This window comes from Diabrotica virgifera, chromosome 8 (genome assembly GCF_917563875.1).
Source record: "Diabrotica virgifera virgifera chromosome 8, PGI_DIABVI_V3a".
In the NCBI taxonomy this organism is placed as follows: Eukaryota; Metazoa; Arthropoda; class Insecta; order Coleoptera; family Chrysomelidae; genus Diabrotica; species Diabrotica virgifera.
The window spans coordinates 80706272-80731343 of NC_065450.1; the positions used below are offsets into that span (position 1 = coordinate 80706272).

Sequence of the window (25072 nt, forward strand, 5' to 3'; positions counted from 1 at the left end):
ATAAATCCATATAGTCGAGGAAATGAAACAGGAAAAATGGCAAAACGGTTTTTTTGTCCAGCACCTATTTGTACCAAATTTTGGGATGAGGCTTATTTTACCCTCTAGTTCATTTTCTATATTGAGCCGTTGTACGCTTTTAGTTTTTTAAGGGTGAAAACTACCCCTAATTGTAAAAAAATATTTTGTTGTATGACTACGGGCCCTTCAAGGCTCATTCGCCGATTCACCAATTTTGCTCATTTATTTTACAATATATTTTTCTATACCTATTTACTTAACATTTTCTATCCTACTTATTCTACATACTTTATAAGGTCAGTGGGAATACCACATCAGGCAAAAACACAGGTTTATTTATATATTATAATAGATTTTAATTTCGGTCTTTACGTTAGTTAGTTTATAATTTGATTTTTATATTTTTAATATGTTCTATAAATAATTGCATTATTTCTGTATTATTAATTTGTGATAATATATATGTTAAATTTATTGGGTGTGTTATATTTTTACAACTGTATAATTTACTTATAAACATATTTATATTTATTTGTATTAGAGGGCAATTTAAAATCATATGTTCAGCATCACCTATTTCTCCACATTGACAATATGGATTGTCTCTTTAAATGAATTTTATGTAGATATGTTGGAATCAATGCATGGTTAAATCTTAAACGGCATATTTGTCTCACTGCGTATTTTGGAAGGGTTGTCATTGCAAACCATGGACTTGATGGTATTGTACATTGAATTTCTTTATAGTACATACCTTTTTTAATTTCCTCAAATTCTTTGCTCCAGATTATTTTATACATATATATTAGTGCTAATATTTTTAATTTCTTCAGGTGTACATTTGTAATCAATATATGTCCCTTCTTTTAGAGCCTGCTTAGCTAAGGAATCTACGAGTTCATTACCCATAATTCCGCTGTGTCCTTTGACCCACAATAACCGTATTTTTTTAAATCTGTATTTAATGTGTTAATATTTTTGATTATTTCCAAAATAATATAATTTGCTTTGGAAGTTATCTTCAGATGCTTTATTTTCAACAAAGCGCTTTTACTATCACTTATTATAACAATTTCTGAATTTGTGATAATATGTTGACAATACTTCAAGGCTTCTAGTATACCTATTAACTCTGCCGAATATATGTTTGTGTTTATATTTAATTTTACCATTTTTATATACTTAACTTGTGTATCATATTTTGCACATGCTGTTCCCTCCTTGTTTTTTGATGCGTCGGTGTAAATTTGATATAAATTTGGTACTAATTCTTTTATATCTGTTTCAAATATTAGATTTCTTATTTGATTTGGATATTTCGAATAATCTCGAAGGAAATTTATATCTATTTTCATCGTTTCTTCGAATTTATAGGTATAGCTTAGGTTTATTGATGTAGTGTGAATATTTTCCTTGTTCTTAGTCAATTGTCTGTAGCATTCTGCAATAGAAGGTGATTTCTTTTTTTGCCAGTATTTATTCATTAAATCTGGTATTGACAATCGATGAATTTTTTCAATTATATTGGATTCTTTATGAAGTAATTTAATTAAAAATTGACTGCCTAGTTTGCATCTTCTTATTGTCATAGGCATTTCAGAACACTCTATAAATAAATTATTTATTGGAGTAGACTTTAGAGCGCCTAAACACGGTCTTAAACATTTGTTCACAACGACTTCAATTTTTTGTAGATAACAGTTGGCTGCGTCCGCATAAAATACTGATCCATAATCTATTATTGCTCTTATATAAGCTCTATAGATCAAAAGAGAGAGATTGGGATCTGCTCCTCATGTGGAATGTGAAACTGCTCTTAAGATATTTAGTCCTTTTTCTGATTTCCTAATTATATTTTCTATTTGTTCTTTCCATAGAAGTTTGTGATCCAAAATGACACCGAGGTGTTTAACATATTTTCGTACCGGAAAATTTATATTATTTAATTTTATTTCTACTGGGACATTTTTCCTTTGTCTAGTAAATATACAGGCTTGAGTTTTATCTTTAGATAATGTAAGTCCATTTTTAAATGCCCATTTACTAATTGTTATGTAGTTATCATTGATATTTTTGATTCCTTGTTTAATTTCAGTTTGATCTGGATAAATTACCACATCGTCTGCAAATTGTATAATTTTTGAAAATTTTGCTGTTTTTTCTAAATCATGTGTATATATAAGGTACAATACTGGACTTAATATGCCTCCTTGTGGTAATCCATCTCTAGCAATTTGAGGTCCTAACAGGTTATTGTTAATGTTTAGGAATATTTTTGTGTTGGAATGCATCTTAATTATTTTTTTATTAAAACTTGTCGGAAGACCAATTAGTGACATTTTGTTACATAGAATACTAAGATTGACATTATCGTATGCTCCTTCTATGTCCATAAATAAAGCTGTAACAGACTTATTTTCAGTAAAACTAAGATTAATATCTGTTACTAGATGACCTATGTTTTCTGTGGTAGAATATCCTCTTCTAAATCCGAATTGTGTTTCTTAAGGGTGAAAACTACCTTTAATTGTAAAAAATTATAAAATAACATTTTAAAGTTTAATATTTTCAACATTTGGTTCTTATTCGTTACATAATGATTGTTTTATGCTTTAAGTTATAATATCACAATATTTTAACCCTTAAAACCACCCTTGTTGGAGCTATATATAAAAAATTTAGTTATCCTAAAAGAATAATTTCGGATTGCATCGATTTACATAAAAATTTGGGATTAGGATCATCTCATCCTGTACTTCATATTCTATATCATGCTCAAGGGCGTTGATTATTTTTAGGGGTGTAAACTACCCATATTGTCAACAATTAAATAAAAACTTTAATGAGGGTAAAATTTGATTTTGATTGGTTAAATAGTAAATTTTTTGTGCTTTAGGATATAGTATTATAATATTTCAACCCTTAAAAACTACCCTTATTAACATTGCAATTTTTATAACTAGATAATTTGATAGATCTATACAGAAAAAAAGTAGAATTAGAGAATTAAAAAAACATTTATTTACACAAAAATACGAATTTACAAATATGTACAAATACAAACACAAATAGTTTTTTAGTCATCCTCCAGTATACGAATCGGTTCTGTGGTATAATATACATTGAAAATGCTCTATAAGGAGACTATTCGAATTTTTCGAAAAAAAAAATTGTTTTATATACATAGCTCCTTTATTTTTGGCGATAAAAAGTGTTTTCAAAAACTATTTTGTAGCATTTTTGAAGAGCTATAAGACTGTGTGAATTAAATTCCGTAATATTCCTTAGTTTTTAATTGAGGTGGGTTTAAAAGGCTCGAATAAGGGGGTATTTGCTCGTAAATAGAGGTTTTAAACAGCTCAGCTATATGTCACTAACTTTTCGCTATAGTGAAAATCTATGTACAAGGAAATTTTAGGTATTAAAAAGCTACCATTAAAAATCTATCATTTTGTTCGTATCTCCAGAATTTTCGGAGATATTTTGAAGAAAAAGGTAAAAAAAATTGCAAAAAATCTATTTTTCTTTAAACTCCAATTTTTCTAAAATTAATCCTTTTAAATAGGTCAATTTTCTTGGGTGTAGTGATGATACAAATAGGAATTATATAAAGGTAACGAACAAATTTTAATAAGGAGAGTAGTTAGGGGGTTGTTTTCACTGATTTTTTCGTAGAGAAAAGCAGATACCGACCTTTTTTTGATCATAAGTCGCTCAATTTTTATGCTAGAAACTTTTCATTATTTTTTTTAAAGGTCTAGTTGTATACTTGAAAAAAGATTATGTAAGTTATCTCGAAAAATGCAAAGTTTATCCGTTATTTGGCTTTGAATATTTCAAATTATGCATTTGATGAAAACTAATCTTTAACATGCCGTATCTCGGCTGTATTGGTCGTAAAAATATTATAGGAAAAGAATTTGGTTTATGTTACTAAATGATAAAATTTTAGTATCTACAGTTTTTTTGATCAAATACATATTTTTCGAGTTATTCTCAAAAAACCCTGTAAAAAATCGATTTTTTCGTCGAAAAACTGCTACTTTCAACCGCGAATAACTCGAAAATTATTAGTTTTGCGAAGGAAATGTAAAAAACATTTTTTTCTCAGAATTACTTTTTAAATCGATTTACATGGTTAAAATGTAATAAAAATTCCCACCCCCGAGATGGGGTGGCAACCACCCCCAAAGTTTTAGCGTACAGCGGCATGATATAGAAAATGATCCTTGAACTATTCCCTACCTTCTGTGAAAATTTCAAGTAAATCCATGCTGGACGAAAAACTTGCGAGCCAAAATGCTTCATTTGCTGGACTAATAGAAACAATAACAGGAATGTTTACACATTTTCAAGAATATCAAAAATCACTCATCATATTGCGACACCCAAATATATCTTTTGTAATGTGGCAAACATTTTATGCAAAATTGTAAAAAGATATTCTTACCTCCCTGGTTTTAATCCGTTTATCCATTTTGTCAGCATAGTCTTCGAGTATACGTATTTGTAGCCTAGTCATATACTCTCTATCGGTCAGGCTACAAATGTTAGTGCCCATGAGCTTCTCTAGTCTCAATCGTATCAAAGGGTGGAAGAAACTGTGAACAAAAAAAGCTTAGCTTAATTTTAAGTTTTAAATTTTGCTTCTACTATTTTGATTTGGAAAGAATCTTGAAAGAATCGCCCCTTAAAAGCCAACGCTTCTCGACAACCCTGCTATTTTCTAAAACCTTGGAAAATAACCAATACCATTATGCCAAAAAAAAAAGAACAAATCCAGGACCAATATAAACTCTTACAGGCCGATATCTCGTCTTAACGTTCTTGTTAAATTCTTCTAGAGTCCAGATGATCCTTAAGGAAAAATTCGTAGCTTTTATCATCGAAAACAACATCATCGTCTCTTACCAGTTCGGCTTTAGAGAAGGTCTATTAACAAAAAACAACATTCACATAAATTATAAAATATCAAACTTTATTTAAATGATACAACACTATCTTTTGGTATTTTTATTGACGTTCAGAATGTATTTAATCGAGTCTAGCATGCTGGACTGAAAAATAAACTGCTGAACATCGGTAGGTATGCTCATCCCTTTTTTTTATAAAACTAATGCATTAATATCAAATCCCTCTGGTTGCATGGTTACGGTTAAGATCAAAATCGATTCTGTATAGTCATACATATCTGAGATTTATTTCAGAATTAAGTAAGAAGTCCTTTAAACAGATCTAAAAGTAATCAATGCAGGACTCCGTCGAGGTGACATCAGCGAAGAAGCTGTAGAATAATTACAGTTAGTTACCAATAAATTTTACTACAAAATGGAAAACCAAACTAATTGAATCTAAATCAGTTCATGTTAGTTTAAGAAATAAACAAGGCAAAATATTCCAATTATAATAAATTATGCCCAAATACCATATTCAATCTTTTGCTAAATACCTAGGTATCACACTTATTGCAAAACTTCGCCGAAAAGTCCAAATTAAAAAGACTAGGGAAGAACCAGGTATCCGTTAAAATAAAATATATTGGCCGATGAGAAGAAATTCAGATTTGTCCATACACAACAAACAACTGATATACAAACAAACTACTGAGACCAGTATGCATGGTTGCCAACTCTGAAGCTGTGCCAATTCAAGTATTCAGATGTGCCAGATCATCCAGAGATACCAGAAAGAATTGTTAAGGAACATCGTTGATGCTCTTTGATATACCAGAAATGTAGACCTCCATAATGACCTTGAGATGGAAGATGTAGATAAAGTTATCAAGAAGATGGAGGTAGTCAAAAACAATAGCTCGTGTTAACTAGTGAGTGTAAAAGCAGAGCATAGTGTTGTGTTGTGTTCTATAATGTATACTTTTTGTTAAATAAAATAAGAGGACAGTATAGCGTTAAGCTCTTAGAATTCAAGTATCGTTTAGTAATTTACGTCAAAAAAGAATTAATAATTAGTCAACTGTGACCAGATTTCAGTGGACACAGCTTAGTTTCTTAATAAAAAAAACTTTTATAAAATTATAGTGAATGACTTTTTGTTCTCTACCAGCTGCAATCACCAAAGTCCTCGCATTTTCGTCTAAAACATTTATATTCATTCCTATTCCACTAGTTACCATTTTCTGTTCTCAAACACATACTCACAAAAAAAATAATTTTAATATTTACCTGTCGAATAGAATTTTACATCAACAATAGAAAACTTCCACAACTTCCCAAAGTCACGAACTTTATATTGCAGATCGGTTTTTTTGGGACAAGCACAAGCGCCTCGTTCGACAACTTTTTTATTGACGGAACCGAATTGGAGAGTTCTGTGTCAGGTGGTTTTTCATTATCGTCGTTGGAGAAGATTAGTTAAACTGTTTATCGTATAAGCTTTCAAAGATAATAAATAAATACACTTCTCCAAGAAATAAACGCCAACCTTAAAAATTGGTCATTTTTAATATCTCGAATTTCCTAAACGTGTCGTCAGATTGAAGTGATTTTTCTCTATAACATTAAAAAATTATTTTATTGGACCATAGGTTTAGGAAATTCGAGACATTAAACATGACCAATGTTTAATGTGGTGCGTTAATTTCTTCGAGAAGTGTAATTAATAAATTAATATTAATATTTAATAATTATGAAATAATTTTTTTATTTAAATTTATGTGTCTCGGCTGCAATGGCCATTGACACCATATTAATTAATTAATTAATTAATGGTTATTAATATTAATATTAATATTTAATAAATTAATATAAATACGCACCGCTTTAAAAATTGGTCATTTTTAATGTCTCGAATTTCCTAAAGCTCTCGTCAAATAAAGTGATTTTTTTAATATGTTATAGCCTTTTTTATCAATATCACCGTAATAATATTGTTGCTAGACAGGTACAATTATTGTCATTGTGTACCGGGGGTACCAATGAAACTGATTTTTTCTCTCAAAGTTCGCGTGGCCCAGTGGCATATTCTCGTATTTTAGTCCAAGCTGTGGGTTAAAAATAGGTCGATTTCAGGAGTCGACATCAAAACGATGCCAGGAATATCTCCTACCAAAATGTAACCAAAAATTGTGTGCGCTCTTTTATTTAGTACGTTTTTCGTTTGTCAAATTTGCAATTTTTAATAGTTATTTATGATGTAAGTGTTAAAAGTACAATTTTAAGGCACGCATGAGCGAAGTGAATTCTGCAATTCACATGAGTGCCTTAAAAATGTACTTTTTAACCCGTATACCATACAATAGTTTTTCTACAAACGTCTTATTTATCAACAATTATAATTTATTCATTCTCAATTACAAGACAATACCTACAAAAACTTTTACTTGAATTTGACTGCCATTCCATTTTAATATTTTTCTTGACATTACATCAAAACTGCCTATACTGTCAATACGTAAATTATAACAACTATAGAATAACATCTGTTTTTATTGTTGTATATTCTAACAAATTTTAATAGTTTTTTCTACAAACGTGTTAAAAATACAATAATACAGGTTAAATTAAATTTTAAAAAACCTGTTAAACCACCTTTTTCAAATTGCGCAAGTTGTACTATTAATATTAATGTTAATAAATGAAAAACAAATATTTTGACGTTTCACAATTTGACAATTCACTTTTAACTGCACTGCCTTAAAATTTTTAAAGCACTAGTGCTTTGAAGTAGCATTTTGAACGCTCCTATGGAGTGCTAAAAATTAAATTTTTAAGACGGTTGTAGAAAAGATTTTTAATTTTGCAGATTAAGATATTAATTTTAGAGAAAAACTTTTAAATATAAAGTTGTAGTGTATCCATTTGGCTTTCGACAAGTAAACATCACATCGTATCGTTAGCAAATGAATTAAGCCATAATTACAGTAATAAAGGTGATAATTAAAAACCGATTTTTATTAAAGTTAGAAAGTTTTTATTTGCAAAATTAAAATTCAACTGTGATAAGGTACAAAAGTATTATCTGCACAAATAAATAGTTACACTGTTAAATATTTCATGGAATATATGGCCTGGAATAGTCCAGGAAATCTCGGGCCATAGTGTGAGATGGGTGTACTGAAATATGGAAAAAGACAATATGGTTTCCCTACCGACAACATCAAGTGAAACATTATTTTTCAACAAAATCAAGTGCTCTTTACTGAGAATCAAGCCAGAAGTCAAAATGAGCAGATGTTATACAACGCCTGGTTACAGGAAAAACAAGAAATAAAAATCTACATATGAAGAAATACAACAAATGAAAATCCAAATAGATACCCTACAAAAGAAGATAGGCGAAGAAAAACAACAGCATAATGAAGATATAGAATATCGCACAGACGACGAAGAACTGGGTAAAGAAACGGAATGGATTCGACTCCAAAATTCAAAAAAAAAGGAAGATAAGCAACTCCCCAAAGGAAGTACAGCTCCACTCCCACCAACAGAGAGGTAAACCAGACGAGACACAAACGGCACGTAAACCACCACCAGTCATTATAAACAAATTGGAAAAATACGACACCCTAGTCAGCCACTTACCAGGTAAGCAAATATCTTATCAAACTAGCATGCTTGCAGGTGGAAATATAAAAATTAATGTCAAAGACGAAAATAGCTACAGAAACCTAACCAAGACTCTAAATGACACAAATCTCGAATGGTATTCGTTTGAAGATAAACAAAATAGACCTCTAAAAGTGGTTGCAAGAAAATTGCATCAAACTTGCCAAGTTAAGAACATAACGGAAGACCTAAAAAATAAGGGATATAAAATAGAAAACGTAACCCAATTACTAAGAGGAAAGGACAAATCGCCACTGCCACTTTTTGCACTTACTTTTAGTAAAGAGGAAAATACAAAAAAAGTGTATGAAATTACCGAAATTTTAAACATGAAAGTGACGATAGAAGCTTTCAGAAAACCGAATTTGATTCCACAATGTAAACGGTGTCAAAAGTACGGACATACACAAAATTATTGCAGAAGAGAACCGAGATGCGTAAAATGCATCGGGAAACATTTAACAAAAGATTGTAAGAAGCCACAAGATAAAGAACCCAAATGCGTACACTGTGGTGGTGCCCACCCAGCTAGTTATAGAGGTTGCACCACTGCTATATCTCTTCAAAAATTACGGAACAAACAGAGACCTACAACCAAACTACAAAACAAGGCAGCAGACATGGAGAATCCTACGCAAATCCATCCAAGAGAGGTTAACCAAAACCAAACATATGCCCAGATAGCCTCTAACGAGCCAAAACAACCAGTAGAGAATGATCTCAATTCGATATCAAACATGTTATACATACTAATAGAACGCATGAACAATCAAGAAGAATTCAATAAAAAAATCCTAGAAAGATTAAATAGCATAGAAACTAGAAGACGATAAAATGGCGGAAGAGTTAAGAATATTACATTGGAACGCAAACGGCCTCTTGCAACATCAGCAGGAGATGCTGTTTACCTTAAATAACCAAAAAAATCGATATATGTTTAATATCAGAGACACACTTCACTAAACAAACATATATTAAACTGAGAGGATACCAAATATATCAAGCTCTCCACCCTAGAAACACAGCTAGTGGAGGAGCAGCAATAATCGTTAAGAATAATCTAATTCACTTCGAAAGAGAAAATATAGAGACTGAAGCCATCCAGGCAGCTAGTATAAGTGTCAAAACAAAAAAATATGAAGTAACAATAGCAGCTGCATATTTTCCACCCAAACACAATCTAAAAAAAGAAAATTATGTCCATTTGTTTAACACGCTTGGAGAAAAATTTAGTATTGGTGCAGACTTTAATGCTTAAAACACTGTATGGGGTTCAAAGTTAACCAATACAAAGGGTAGAGCTACATGCAGCAATAGAAAAGATAAACGGCAAATGGCACTCAACTGGAAAACCAACATATTGGCCCACTGATCAAAATAAAATACCAGACTTAATTGACTTTTTCATTTCAAGAAAAGTAGCAACAAATTTTATGAAAATAGAAGAAGTTGATGTTCCCAGTTCTGATCACTCTCTAATACTACTCACAATCAGTGAGCATATAATACTAAGAGAAAATAACCCAACATTAACCAATAAGAGAACGGACTGGGCTAGCTTTAGACAGGAGTTAAGTGACAGAATTGAGCCTAATGTACCAATCAAAACTAATGAACAACTTGATGAAGAAACAGAGACACTAACCATAAATATACAACAAGCAGCTTGGAATAATACCAAACAAATTATAAGAAAAACCAAAGGACAAAATTATCCCAAAGAAATTCGAGAACTGGTACAAAGAAAAAGAAAAGCCAGGAAGACATGGCAAAAAAGCAGAAGTGCAGAAAATAAAAATGTATTAAACAACCTCACCCAACAGTTAAGAAGGGAAATATATTTAATTAAAAATGAATCAGTAAACCTATACCTAAATGATCTGACAGATGACCAAACCACTGACTACTCGTTGTGGAAATGTACAAAAAGAATAAATAGACCAACGCAACAGATTCCGCCGATTAGAAAAGAAAATGGAACATGGGCAAGAGATGGAAAACAAAAAGGAAATCTTTTCGCTTTATACTTGGAAAATGTATTCCAAAATAACGAAATGGGAAATAATCATCAAGCCGAAAACGAAGATGATGAAAGCACTGAAATTGATTTGAACAATACTGATAAAGACATAATAAAGCCTACTACCCCTAAAGAGGTTCCAAAATCCAAAAAGAATCCAAGAATCCCAAAAAGGCTCCAGGATTTGACTTAATAACAGGAGAAATACTACAACAATTACCTAGAAAGGCCATCGTAAAAGTCACAAACCTTATAAATGCAGTATTCAGGTTGCAATATGTACCAATAACGTGGAAAACATCTGAATTAATCATGATTCCCAAACCAGGGAAACCAACCAACAAGGTAGAATCATACAGACCAATATCTCTGCTACCAATTTTATCCAAACTATTTGAGAGGATATTGCTAGCACGAATGCAACCTATACTCGACCACAGGGAAATTGTTCCTTCCCGCCAATTAGAATTTCGCAATATTCGCAACATTCAACAATAGACCAAATTCATCGAATAACAGATATTATAGAGAGATCTCTGGAGGAGAATAAAATATGCTCAGATATTTTTCTAGACATAGCAAAAGCATTTGACAAAGTGTGGCACAAAGGCTTGTTACTAAAATTAAAAAGATATCTTCCCATCCAATTTGTACATTTAATACAATCATATTTGGAAGATAGAACTTTTAGAGTTAAACAGGAAGGCGAATATTCAGAATTACGGCCAATTAAAGCAGGAATCCCACAGGGCAGTGTTCTGGGACCCATACTATATTTATTATATACTTGTGACATACCTGTTACGGAAAATATTAAACTGGCAACATTTGCAGACGACACTGCAATACTAGCAGTCGGTGAAACATTCGAAGAAACAACTAGACACATGCAAAATGCAGTAAACAAAATAAACACCTGGAATAATAAATGGCGCATAAAAATCAATGAAGGGAAATCTGCCCATATCGATTTCACCTACAAAAAAATAAATAGTCACCCAGTTAGAATAAACAATAAAATCGTTCCGTACACGAAAACAGTTAAATATCTAGGGCTACATTTGGATAGCAAATTAAAGTGGCAGGAACATATCAGAAAGAAAACCGAAGAACTAAAACTGAAGTACAAGAAGTTATATTGGTTATTAGGTAGAAGCTCACAACTTACAATCAAAAACAAAGTATTAGTTTACAAACAAATGCTCCAACCAGTATGGTCCTATAGTCTACAGTTATGGGGCTGTACTAGTGAGAGTAACTATGCTTGCCTTCAACGAGTCCAAAACCGAATACTAAGAAACATAGTCAATGCTCCATGGTATATCCGCAACAAAGACCTACATCGGGAACTTCGTATAGCAACAATCAAAAAAGAAATAAAGAAGATTTCCAAGGGTCACGAAAAACGACTCCACAACCATACAAACAGGGAAGTGTTAGAACTTTTAGATAATCAAAACCTAGTCCGCAGGCTCAAACGCACCAAACCTTTTGAACTTGTGTGATAGTGATAAATCTATAAAAATGTCAGTGTCAATTTAAATTCGGACAGTGAACCTAGCTACAACAGTGATGTGTGCAACAATAATTATTAAATTCTAAGGTGAACCGTTGGGAATACCTAGGACAGTACAGTGTAGATTAAGTTAAATGTAAAATGCTGGTTAGTCTTAAGATTAGGTGCATTGTTTATTTAATAAATAAAAAAAAATAAAGTTGTAGTAAATTCAAAAACCTATAATTTGGGCTATGGCAAGTTTACTTAATAAATCTGTTATTTCAAACCAGCCAGCGAAACTTCAAAATGACCGTTTTTGCAGTTGCATTATTTATTCTAAATATTTTTTTATTTGAAGATCTTTTAACTACAAACATAAAAAAAAATTGAAAATCCCGATTGGTGAACTTGTTGCTTAGATATTATAAAATATTTTTGAAAAAACTAGATCCACTCTCATTCTAAATACATACTTTCATGATGTAAATAGATGCGTAAAACATTTTCCAACCTCTTATTTCGGGTTTAAAAATAAGGGGCAAAAAAGGCTCAAAGAATAAAAAAAAAGTTATTTTTACAATAAATAATGCAATTGCAAAAACGGCCATTTTGGACCTTTGGCAGGCTGTTTTTCAAAAAACAAATGCACGAAATGACACTTTCCATAGTTCAATTCGTAGGTTTTTTAATTTACTACAACTTTATATTGAAAAGTTTTTCCCTAAAATAAATATGCCAAGCTGCAAAATTAAAAATCTTTAAAAATTGCAAATTTAACAAATGAAAATCGTAAATAAAAATGGCACAAAATTTTTGGTTACATTTAAGTAGAAGTTATTCCTGGCATCGTCCTTTGCAACACCTGATAGGTTTCAAAAATTCCTAAATTATAACACGTTTTTTCACCCACAGTCTGGGGTAGATGAGGTTAAGTAGTTTCTAAAAACAAAAATATTCAGAGCGTTTCAATAAAACTAAAGATCGTGGACTATGCTAGACTTGCGTTAATCATCCTGTATATTTAAATTTATGTTTATAAAGCACCCATTTTAATTTAAAAATTTACGCATTCTTACGTTTTTTATAATTTTCTAAAATAAGAACATAAACAATGTTATTTCAGTGGTTTCTATATTTTATAATTTAAAAATCTTACCCTGTATTATTCATAATTCAACCTACATTATATAGTTCATTAAACATTATTAAGTAGCTTTTAAAATAGAAAAATATACAGGGTAATTGATTAACTAAAAAGGTTATGGACTCTGTTAGACATGCAGGAATCACCCTGTACATTTAAATTTATATCTAAAAAGCGCGCATTTATATTCTACGGGTCCCAGCGATTTTTATAATTTTTTAAAAAAAGGACAGAAATAATTTTATTCCATAAGTGCCTTCCACCCTATCTTTATACTTACATAATATATTATTATGTATTTCTATTGCATAATATATTCCGGTCTCTAGCTATGATTATAGAAAAAGTGATTTTTACTAAATACGTACCTACTCAACTTTTAACTTTCATATTCTTAATTCCCTCCCTGCATATCAAGCTAGTTATTACTCCACGCTGTAGAATCTTTTATAATCTAAGATTTTGTCATTATCAGTATTTGCCAACTACTACAATACAGATTATTGTCCTTGAAAAGCACAATTGAAATTCTATATTTAAACGTTAATCTTCCTCAAATCGCTACTTTTTAGATTTGATGTCTGTTGTTCCGGAAACTCTTATTTTTTGTTGTCACGAAATGAATTTTCTTAAAGAAAGCTTTTACTTAAATGTGAGTTTAAAATAGCTTTAACCTTAAAAATTGCAAATTATTTGACAAATAAAATTTAAATTTATTATGAAAGTCGTTCAAATTATTAGATTATTAATATGTGACAACTTGAAAATAACCTGAAAATAATGTATTGGCAGTGAAAAACTCTATAAAATAAAAGTTCCTTAGAATAATAATTAATTAGTCAGTTTACCTAATAATGGACTTATTTTGAACGTATATTTTTTACATCCGAGAAAGGGTGAACCTCTTCCCAGGACAAAAGCACACATCGGCACAATATCACTTTTTTTCTCTGAAATGTTAGCTATGTGTATGCCAAATGTCAATCTCAGCGGTAATTTACAGCAAAAACTAGTCAGTAAGTGAACTATACTGGAATATTGCTATAGTAGGTTCGCTGAACTCAGAAACAATAGTGATTTTAGTAAATAATTTTGCCAATTTCTTAAAATTGGCAAAAAATAGTTACTAAATAGTTAATAATTACTAAATAGTTAATAATTACTAAATAGTTAGTAATTTTTCCAACTTTTGGCAAAATTGACCAAAAACAGAAAAATCACCTATAGTGCAGCCGATATGTGAAAAAATTGTGCATTTATTGATAGAAGTATATAATTTGGACCACATATACTGCACATATAAAGGTTCAAATTAAGATATGAGGGCATCTCGGAATTTGCCTTTTACAAAAATGGCGGGGATTCAAAATGGCGACTATACATATGTGACTAATAGCACGATAACTTTTGAAAGAGACTTCAGATTTCAACCAAATTTGGTATATAGGTTATTTTTTTGATGTATAAGATCGAGGTCTTAAACTGGAAGAATCGGTTTACCAGAAGTTGTGTTTTTACTGGGTTTTATGTAAAAATATGCTGTTTTTTTTTTCAATTCTTTCACCCTGTATGTACTAACTTTTCAAAAAATTAATACCGCTATTGAAAAGAGCGTAAAAATATTTTTTAGGAAATATTTTTAACTTTTTAGTTATGTTTATTACCATTTAATAAATTCAAAACTTATCTTCACATGTACCTATATGCGGCAGATTCGTGCAAATATTACAGGAATTATTGTGCATTTAATGGTAGAAGCATATAATTTGGACCACATATACTACACATATAAAGGTTTAAATTTAGATAAAGTGCCACCTCAGTTTTTGTTCCTTTTACAAAAATGGCGGGCATTCAAAATGACGACTATACATACGTGACTTATAGCACGATAACTTTTGAACGAGACATCAGATTTCAACCAAATTGGGTATATAGTTTCTTTTTTTGATGAATAATATCGAGATCTTGGACTGGAAGAATCGGTTTAACAGAAATTGTGTTTTTACTGTTTTTTTTTATGTAAAAATATGTTGTTCCTTTTACAATTCTTTCACCCTGTATATATAAATTTTTCAAAGAGGTAATACCGCCATTGAATAGAGTGTAATATATTTTTTAAGAAATATTTTGAACTTTTCAATTGTGTTCATTACCATTTAATAAATGCATAACGTATGTTCATATGTACCTGTAGGCGGCAGATTCGTTTTGAATGCCCGCCATTTTTGTAAAAGACTAAATCTGAGATGGCCTCATATCTAAATATGAATCTTTTTATGTGTAGTATGTGTGGTCCAAATTATATGCTTCTACCATTAAATGCACAATAATTCTGATATTATTATTTGCACGAATTTGCCGCACATAAGTACCTATGTGAAGATATGTTATGCATTTATTAAATGGTAATTAGTATCACTAGAGAGTTCAAAATATTTCCTAAAAAATATCTTTACGCTCTTTTCAACGCCGGTATTACATTTTTGAAAAATTAATATATACAGGGTGAAATAATTAAAAAAAAACAACATATTTTTACATAAAAAAACGTAAAAACACAAATTCTGGTAAATCGATTTTTCCGGTTCGAGACCTCAATATTATTATTAAAAAGAAGCTATATACCAAATTTGGTTGAAATCTGTTATCTCGTTCAAAAGTTATCGTGCTATTAGTCACATATGTATAGTCGCCATTTTAAATGCCCGCCATTTTTGTAAATTGAACAAAAACTGAGATGGCCTTGTATCTAAATTTGAACCTCTATATGTGTAGTATATGTGGTCCAAATTATATGCTTCTACCATTAAGTGCACAATAATTCTTATAATATTTGCACGAATCTGCCGCATATAGGTACATGTGAAGATGCGTTTTGCATTTATTAAATGGTAAATAACATAACTAAAAAGTTAAAAATATTTCTTAAAAAATATTTTTACGCTCTTTTTAATGGCTGTATTAACTTTTTGAAAAATTGATACATACAGGGTGAAAGAATTGAAAGAAACAACATATTTTTACATAAAAACCAGGAAAAACACAACTTTTGGTAAACCTAGTCTTCCATTTTGAGATCTTGATCTTATACATTAAAGAAAGAACCTATATCCCAAATTTGGTTAAAATCTGAAGTCTCGTTCAAAAGTTATCGTGCTATTAGTCACATATGTATAGTCGCCATTTCGAATCCGCGCCATTTTTGTAAAAGGCAAAATCTAAGATGGCCTCCTACCTAAATTTGAACCTTTACATGTGTAGTATATGTGGTTCAAATTATATGCTTCTATCATTAAATGCACAATTCTTATAATATTTGCACGAATCTGCCGCACTACTACTAAAATCACTAGCCAGTTGTGTCTGAGTTTAGCGAACCGACTATAAGATGTTTTTCGTAAAGGAAGCTTTCAATTTTTGTTTTAATATGACTTTAAAATAGCTTTAACCTGAAAACTTGCAAATCATTTGAAAAATGGAATTTAACTGTAATATTAAGTCGTTTAAATTATTTTATTCCTATTATATAACAACTACTTCACCTGATATTTTAGCTATAAAATAGTTAATAAAGTCTGAACACCTAAAACGATAAAAAATATTGCTTTTGTTATATCTAATTTAATCTATTTTAGTTTATTACCATTTGTGATTTATAACAAGAGCTCAATAAAACAATAAGTAGATTTGAAGAACACTGTCGATAGAAGCTAACTGAAGACACTGTGGAAAATTAGATAATCGAAAAAAAAATAAAGTCTAAAGATGCAGGGGAGAGTTAGCTAATGGTGCGCGTTGGGTAATTGTGCGCATCAATGTTTCTAATCTCCTATTTCATAAAATTTCAAAAATTATACTGTAAAGCCATCTATAAGAACTGCCAGATCTATCCCACACAAACGAACGCCGTGAGATACTTAAACGGTATACAGTTACTGTTTACATGTTTTCGCGTGGTTTGTTGTTTGTATGTCTAAGAAAATAAACGGTAAGTTTTTTTTATTGAAATATAGAGACGGTTAAACTGCAAAACCTCGTAAGTCGATTTTTGGCCCATTACTACTCTTATACTTTGTTGGTTTATACTTTTATATAGGTATCTTTTAAACTACGAAAGCTTGAAAGTCAATATTTAAATTTAATGGTACTAGCGACATCTACAAAAACCTCATAAATAAGATTTTAAGTTACAAAATCTCGTAAGTTGCATTTTTATGAGACAAAACCTCGTTTATAGATAAGTTTAAAGATAGTTTAAGATTTTAAGTAACAAAACCTCGTAAGTCGCTCTTTGACAAAAAAAAAAACAATATTACTGAATTTTACTTAATCGTAATGGGATCGTTACCTAAAAGGAACCCTACACACAAAAAACGAATAAATTGAATCTTACATAGAGAAGCTAAAATGTTTTTCGTCTCTCCTCTAAAGTTACATAAAACTGACTTACGAGATTTTGCGGTTAAACTTCGATAGTTTAGAAAGTAGAGATATACACGTTATTTATTTACCATTTTAGACACTGGTATAGGTATTTAGTTAGTTTTTCCCGATTCTTTTTTATCCAATTGCGTGATATTTCGTGAATTGTGAGGTCGTCACGACAAGGTATGTGTAAAGGAAATTTTTTACATTTGCATTTGGATAGATCACGTTTTTGCTGGCGAAATAATTTTGTAGTTTGACCAGAAACTAACTGAGAGCAAAGAGGGTAACCCAATATGATTTAACCGAGTTATATAATAAAGTATAGGTGCATACTGCTACAATGCACCAATCACAATCAGGCTTTCAGGCAATCGGAATCGGTTCACCTCTTCGAGCTGCAGTCAAGGCAAAGTCAAGTTTCTAATAAAAGAAACAATGATGCTACATTTTCAAGTACATCCACCATTTTGGGAAATCTAAGCCTGCTTCTGAAACTACCTCAAACAAAAAAGAATTGGCGGAAAAAGCAAAATCTTTAGATATTAACAAAAACCTAAAACAGAAAAACTTTGAACTAAAACTGATAAAGCGTTTGAAAATTTTGAAAAGAGATGCAAATTGAAGAAAATGAAAAAAGGCAATATCGTTTAAACAAGCGTGAAAATTGACAAAGGGGCAAAGAGAAAACTACGAAATTGAAAAAAGTACAACAAGTAAGATTTTTGAATACAGCAGCTTCGAAGATATTTTAGAAAGTGAACTGTGCGATAATGATGAATGGGACGATCAGGGTAAAATGACTTCTGTGTACATACATATTAAAAAAGATGAAGTAGTATCGCACAAGTTTTCGATATGTTTTCAATGGGCTCATGCCATGTGTACAGGAGAGGATAGTCCATAAGGATATACAGTATGTCCCTGTAAGTTGTATCCATATGGAAAACTTTTTTATTATTAATTTTACGAAAAAAAGTTAATCTTTATAAAAATCTCTGCATGGTCCAAAACCTAATATTTAACCATCAAATATAAATTTTTTTAAATATTGTACGAGGTATGTCAAAAAGTTTGAATTTCACTCAAGAGTAAAGTAGCTTTATTTTTCGTAATATTGGAAATTGCTATTATGAAAAGTTGTTTGGAATTAAAAACTATATTCTAATATGAAATTACATCCTTCTAGTTGAAAAAAAATTTTTTTTGAGAAATTATGGGTAACTATCATTATTTTTTCAGTTATTTCAATTCTGATAACTCTTTTATTATTAATTTTACGAGAAAAAGTGATTCTTAATAAAAAGTTATGGATGGTCTTAAACTTAAAATACAACCATCTTACATCAAATTTTATCAATTTTATACGAGGTATATCAAAAAAGATAAATTTAGATCAAAAGTAAAGTACCCTTATAGTTCAGAATATTTCAATTAGAAGGATGTTATTACATACTGAAACAGAGTTTTTAATTCTAAATAACTTTTCATAATATGTAATAATTTTCGATATTGTGAAAAATAAACGTATTATACTCTTGAGCGAAATTGATATTTTTTGACATACCTCGTATAAAATTGATAAAATTTGGCAAAAGTTGGTTGTATTTTAGATTTTAGGCTATGCAGAATTTTTATTAAGAATCACTTTTTTTCGTAAAATTAATAATAAAAGAGTTATCTGAATTAAAATAACTGAAAATAATGTTAGTTATCCATAATTTTTCAAAAAAAATTTTTTCAATTATGAGGATGTATTTGCATACTAGAATACAGTTTTTAATTGCAAACTACTTTTCATAATAGCAATTTTCAATATGTATTGTGAAAAATAAAGCTACTTTTCTCTTGAGTGAAATTCAAACTTTTTGACATACCTCGTATAATATTCAAAAAATTTGATATTTGATGGTTAAATCTTAGGTTTTGGACCATGCAGAGCTTTTTATAAAGAATAACTTTTTTTTGTAAAATTAATAATAAAAAAGTTTTCCATATGGATACAACTTACAGGGACATACTCTATTTGTGACTTCTGTGATGTTTAGATTTTTTTTTATTTAGAAAATACAGCCGCATCCACCATAATGGTGATTAGCGGCGGCTACAGTATACAAAGTTAAATTTTGTAAAATATTCCTATGAGTTATAGAAACTTTACAATATTGTCAAATGGTTAACAGTAACTGGTACATTATATATTTCACATACAGGTAGGTCGCTTTTAGACAATAAATATGAGTGGGTAAGTCTCGTGTGTCCAATTCTCAATCGAGTTATCACCAACTGTTCTCTTCTGTTTCCAGTTGAGGGTTTCCAGGCTGTAATGTCATTTTTAATTAGTTTTAGTGACGTTTTTTCACTTGCACAAAACACGATTCTGAATGTAAGCCTTTATATCACTCGCGGTATTTCAACACTCATCTTTTTCTATATCGGCACATACGGCAATTTCACTCGCGCACTGGTCAGCTTTTTCGTTGCCTGCAATTCCAATGTGGGATGGTATTTATATAAATATTATGTGGTTTACTGGTTACCCTGAGATGACTCGCCCTCGGATTCAGAGGCCTCGTTACCCAAGTGCCATAGGATTTTATTTCTGAGAGTGTTGATAAAACGTTTGAAGGATCTGTCTTTCAATTGTGTATAAATTTCTGTTAACATATCGTATAGTCGCATTAGGTCGGAAGTAAAATCTTGAATAATTATATCAATAGGATTTTACGCGCAACTAATATTGCTTATAAGAAGATTCAGTTGGTCAAAGTTGAGGAAAATGCGGGTGAATGATTTTCGATAAAATTTTTGGCTGGTTCAAGGTTATACGATTTTGATGATTTCGTTGCTCTATGCTCCTCGTTGCTTTTAATCTTCTTGGCTTTAGGTTTAGATGAAGGTATAGTAAAGGGTTTTTCTGTATGATTTGTTTCTGGAGAAGTGAGAACCTCATTGATACTACGTTTCGGCTGAAGGTCGGCATTAATGGCTATGGAACTGTCCATGTTGCTAACTTCTTGATTTTCTTCTATATTAGGATTATTGAGATTATTTTCTGAGCTTTCTTCGATAGGAATATGTTCGTTAGATAGGAATGTAGCTGTAGGCTGAGGCATAGTTTCGGGTGAGGAAGAAGAGATAGGTTGACTGTTACTTGAACTTGCTAGTGATTTAATTTTATCGGAACAATTTGCGGCAATGTGTCCAGACTTTTTTCTGCTATAACAGACCATAGTTTCTTGAGATAAGAAAATTCGATGTGTTGTATTATCGAAGTCTAAGGTAAATGAGTCGGGTAAGGAGATATTGTGAGGACTAACGTATATTTGTCTTCTGAAGCTCAAAATATGATGGTATTCAGGAAGATTGGAACTGATTTTTAGAAAAGTGACTGGGGAGAGAAGTTTAAGTCCTATTTTTTGTAAATAATCAATTAAGAAACTGTGTGGTATAGTGGGACATACGTGGGATAAAACGATACGTTCGGCTGGAGAAATCATTATTCTAGCTTGTACAGTATTATTCTCGATTTTTATTTGTCCGTGTTTTTGCATAAATTCGTCCACCAGTTGTTTGCTTGAAAGGTACATACATATCTGATTTTTCGATAATCGAGACAAAAATATAATATTTTTTGGTTGAATTAGATTGCCCAATGGAATTAAGTAATCGTGCAGCTTCGTATTTTCTAAGCCGCTGAAGAAAATCGCTTGAAATTTGGACGGGAAAGGTGTAGAAGTGGGTGAAGAATAGGGTTTATTGGTATTTGTCTGCACTTGTTGTACATGTTGCGAGTCAGAGATATTCCGAATGTTAGGTTCCATTTTTAATTTTAACTCGAGATATGTGTTCAAAACTAATACGGACCTGACCAGTAATTAAGCAGGAAATTAAACCAGTAACAAAACTGGAATAAGTTGTTCCTTATATCGTAATTATTGATGTTATTAAATAAGAATTAGTTAAAACTAGTTTATTACGTTAGATTAAACAAAAATTATACGATTAATTCACTTACTGGTATCTACTAATATTGTCACTTAACTATTTACAAATAAACTATTACTTTTTCTACAAAAAATTTGCAATTTTGTTGGGACTAGAAATAAACACGCCATTCGGTAGGTCGTTCAGGGCCGGACTCCTAGATTTTTTTTAATATCTATATCTGTAACTTAATTAATAGGTCAAAAAGGCAAACAGGTGTATGTTTTCAAAAAAACTTTTGATAGTGTGTAAAAAATATTTTATTATCAGCTAAGTACTTTCGACACATAACGTGTCATCATCAGAGCTTCGTCCTCGTATAAAACCTTCATAGAAGAGCAACTGCTAAACAACACAATAAAAAACATGGATACTGGGCTGGGTACTGGGATGTTTTTATTGTGTTGTTTAGCAATTGCTCTTCTATGAAGGTTTTATAAGAGGACGAAGCTCTGATGATGACACGTTATGTGTCGAAAGTACTTAGCTGATAATAAAATATTTTTTACACACTATCAAAAGTTTTTTTTTGAAAACATACACCTGTTTGCCTTTTTGACCTATTTAGAAGTGTGTACAAGTCTTGCAGTCTTTTCCAATTTACTTAATTAATAACCTTTTTAGGCATATTTGTTTATCCCTTTATTATTTATGTTCGATTAACTATATTCTACAATGTTTTTTTTAGGTTCTATTATTGCGTACAGTTTTCCAACAGATTATGCGTACCCTTAGCCGAATGGGTAGTACGCGTTACATTTATTGGAAATTTCGCCTCTCACTGTTCTACTGTTCAACCATTTATTAAATGCGGTCCCTATCAATATACCTAGGCCCTTAAAGTATATCTTCAAAAAAATTGGAAACTGAAATGTTTCAAGCTTTTTAATATCATGAATTGGCATATACAATCCTGAGTTTTTTGTCACAAATATGCCTACGTTTTCTTTAACCAAATATACCATACTCAACATGAAATCATATCGTTTGATTGACAAAAGTGACATTTTGTTTTTGTATGCTAGATTCTAAGATAAATTAGTTAATTGAATAAGCCATTTACATTCCTCCAGAGCTGCTGAAGTGAAATCTGTTAGTTATGTAATAACACTTTTTTTTTCTTGAAAATACTCCGCATAAAAAAATGCTGTTTCAAACTAAGTGTTCAATCTCATGATAACAGATAAAGGAAGGTAATGGAATACTGTCCAGACGTTCTTTGTAAAATTAAACTCGTAATGGCGATTTTATAAAACCTTTTTTGAAACAAAAATCGAAAGATTATTCACACGTTTTCTTACCGAAATATGCATTGATCATGGCTTACACTTGTCTTCAAATAAAAATAGTTACAACTTTAAGGGGGGGGGTATGGTTTGAAATATTTCAAAATAATCGGAGTAAAATTACCAGAGATACAGTTGAATATCCCTACCTTCGACTCACTTTGCCGCGACTTCGCGCCAGCACGCTTGAGCGTAGTGAGAAACGTTAAACAACTGGTCGCCTTCTCTTTTGTAGATTACTCCTCGATTTAAAAAACATATTCCAATGTGCATCACTTTACGATTTGGCGGACAAATAAGAAGATGAAGATGCAGTTGTCAAAACTTTAAACGCATTTTTCTCAAAACTTCTTTTTCAAATGCGGTGGACATTGTAACTGAAAAACTACTTGGCCGATCTACCTGATATTTTGCACAGATTTCCTTTAGTCATTTTGTGAGGTAACAACGTTGAGATATTTTTCTTTTTTTGCTTATTTTTTGTTCAACAATAATAAATATGTTGATTTTCACAACATTTTTAACAAAAATTTCATTTTTTTGATTTCTGAGTGATACCAAAAATTCAAAAATCATTAAAAATAAAAAAGTCGACGTTGTAACCTCGTGAAACTCATAAGCTAATTAAATCTTTTTGAATTTTTTGTTTCGCATGATCTAGTGACGAGTTCTGATGTCCACTATAAAATCCATTTTTTTGTGAGCTGCCTGTCAAAATTTGTCACCAATGGCTTACTTTTCAATATTTTGGATTAAATTGTCTTCCAAATATTCTTTGAATTGTAATTAATATGTTTATTTAATTTAAAAATAAAATAATGGTACCATAGCTTCGAAAAAAATTCACAAAAATGTGCTTGATATGTTGATTTCAAACCATACCCCCCCTGAAAGTAAGCTCCATAAAATACTTTTTCTTCATCCAGCTTTAATTCAGGAGATGGCTTAATCCAATAGGTACTTAGTTCGGACATTGCAGCGAAGTCACGAGTTCTTAAAAAAATTACACTATAAGGCAAGCCGCACACCAACGAAACATGAAAAGTAAAACATGAAACATGAAACGAAAAACACGTTTCATGAAAATAAAACACGGCTAAACAAATCTTGAAGTCCGCCTACCAATGAAACGAATGTGATTCATGCTCATAAAACATTTTTATTTTCGGAGAGTTTCATAAATGTCCGGACGTTTATTTATTTAGCAGTGTTTAATTTCCATGAAACGTGATTTACGTTTCATGTTTCTTTGATGTGAGAAAATTAATTATTATTATTATTATTACATTCCTTAGAGCACTATTAAAATTTCCCTCAATACACAACTTTACACCATTTGTCGAGAAAATCATAAAATGAAACTAATGTAAATTTCATTCAGACAGTTACTTATTCCTAAAAGCTTCACCTAAACTTTCGTCTCTTGTGGACTTCAGAAAAACTCATTCCGCTAAAAGTGTTTATGTATGTTTCATTTTGTTTGTATATTTGGGTCATTAATTGTTTATCGGTTTACCTAAAAGCTTGTATTACATTAGGAGGTACGCTGAAAATGATTCAAGGAAACAGGTTTTATTACTCGGAAAATTTGATTGAAAAATTTCTAGAATATTTCCACAAACTCAGAAAATATTAGTATTATAGCTTTGTTTATAAAAATATGCAGAAATATAATTTCTTGAAAAAAAAAATGAAATGAAATTCAGCCTAGGGAGTAGAAGATATTTATGTACTTTTAAAATATATCAATAGTTTGGCCGAGCTCAAAATTTTATCTCTGGTTACAAAAAGAAAAAAAATATGATTAAATATATCTGTTTCATCATTCTTTTTTTAATTAATAGTAAAACTTCTACCACCCAATCTCTATTTCATTTTAAATTTCACGAAATCTTTTTTATTATAACAAAAAGCGTTCGGTATTAACTTTCGGCGAAAACATATATATTTATTCTTCGATAGTAAATAATGAAAAATCACTTGACATTTTCGAGAAGTAGTAGATTGTCCAATAGACTGTAAAATCTTTGAGGTCTGGATTGATTGATAGCCTTGATATTTGTAAACAAAATATAAAGTAATTTATATTTGTATTACCCAAAGGAAAATATAAAAATATACCGG

The 25072-nt window shown here is 30.7% G+C and overlaps 1 protein-coding gene across 7 annotated transcripts in view; it reads right to left on the reverse strand.

Moving 5' to 3' along the window:
- The window catches only part of LOC126890431 (uncharacterized), a 502412-nt gene that overhangs the window by 58827 nt on the left and 418513 nt on the right, over window positions 1-25072 (reverse strand). For 3 of the 7 annotated variants that reach the window (XM_050659349.1, XM_050659351.1, XM_050659353.1), the window contains exon 2: window positions 4472-4622. In XM_050659349.1, the coding sequence (XP_050515306.1) occupies window positions 4472-4622 (151 nt within the window). Of the gene's footprint in view, window positions 1-4471; window positions 4623-6203; window positions 6531-6796; window positions 6934-13615; window positions 13639-21693; window positions 21780-25072 lie in introns of those variants that run through there. The other 4 variants (XM_050659350.1, XM_050659354.1, XM_050659355.1 and 1 more) reach the window with 4 other exon arrangements.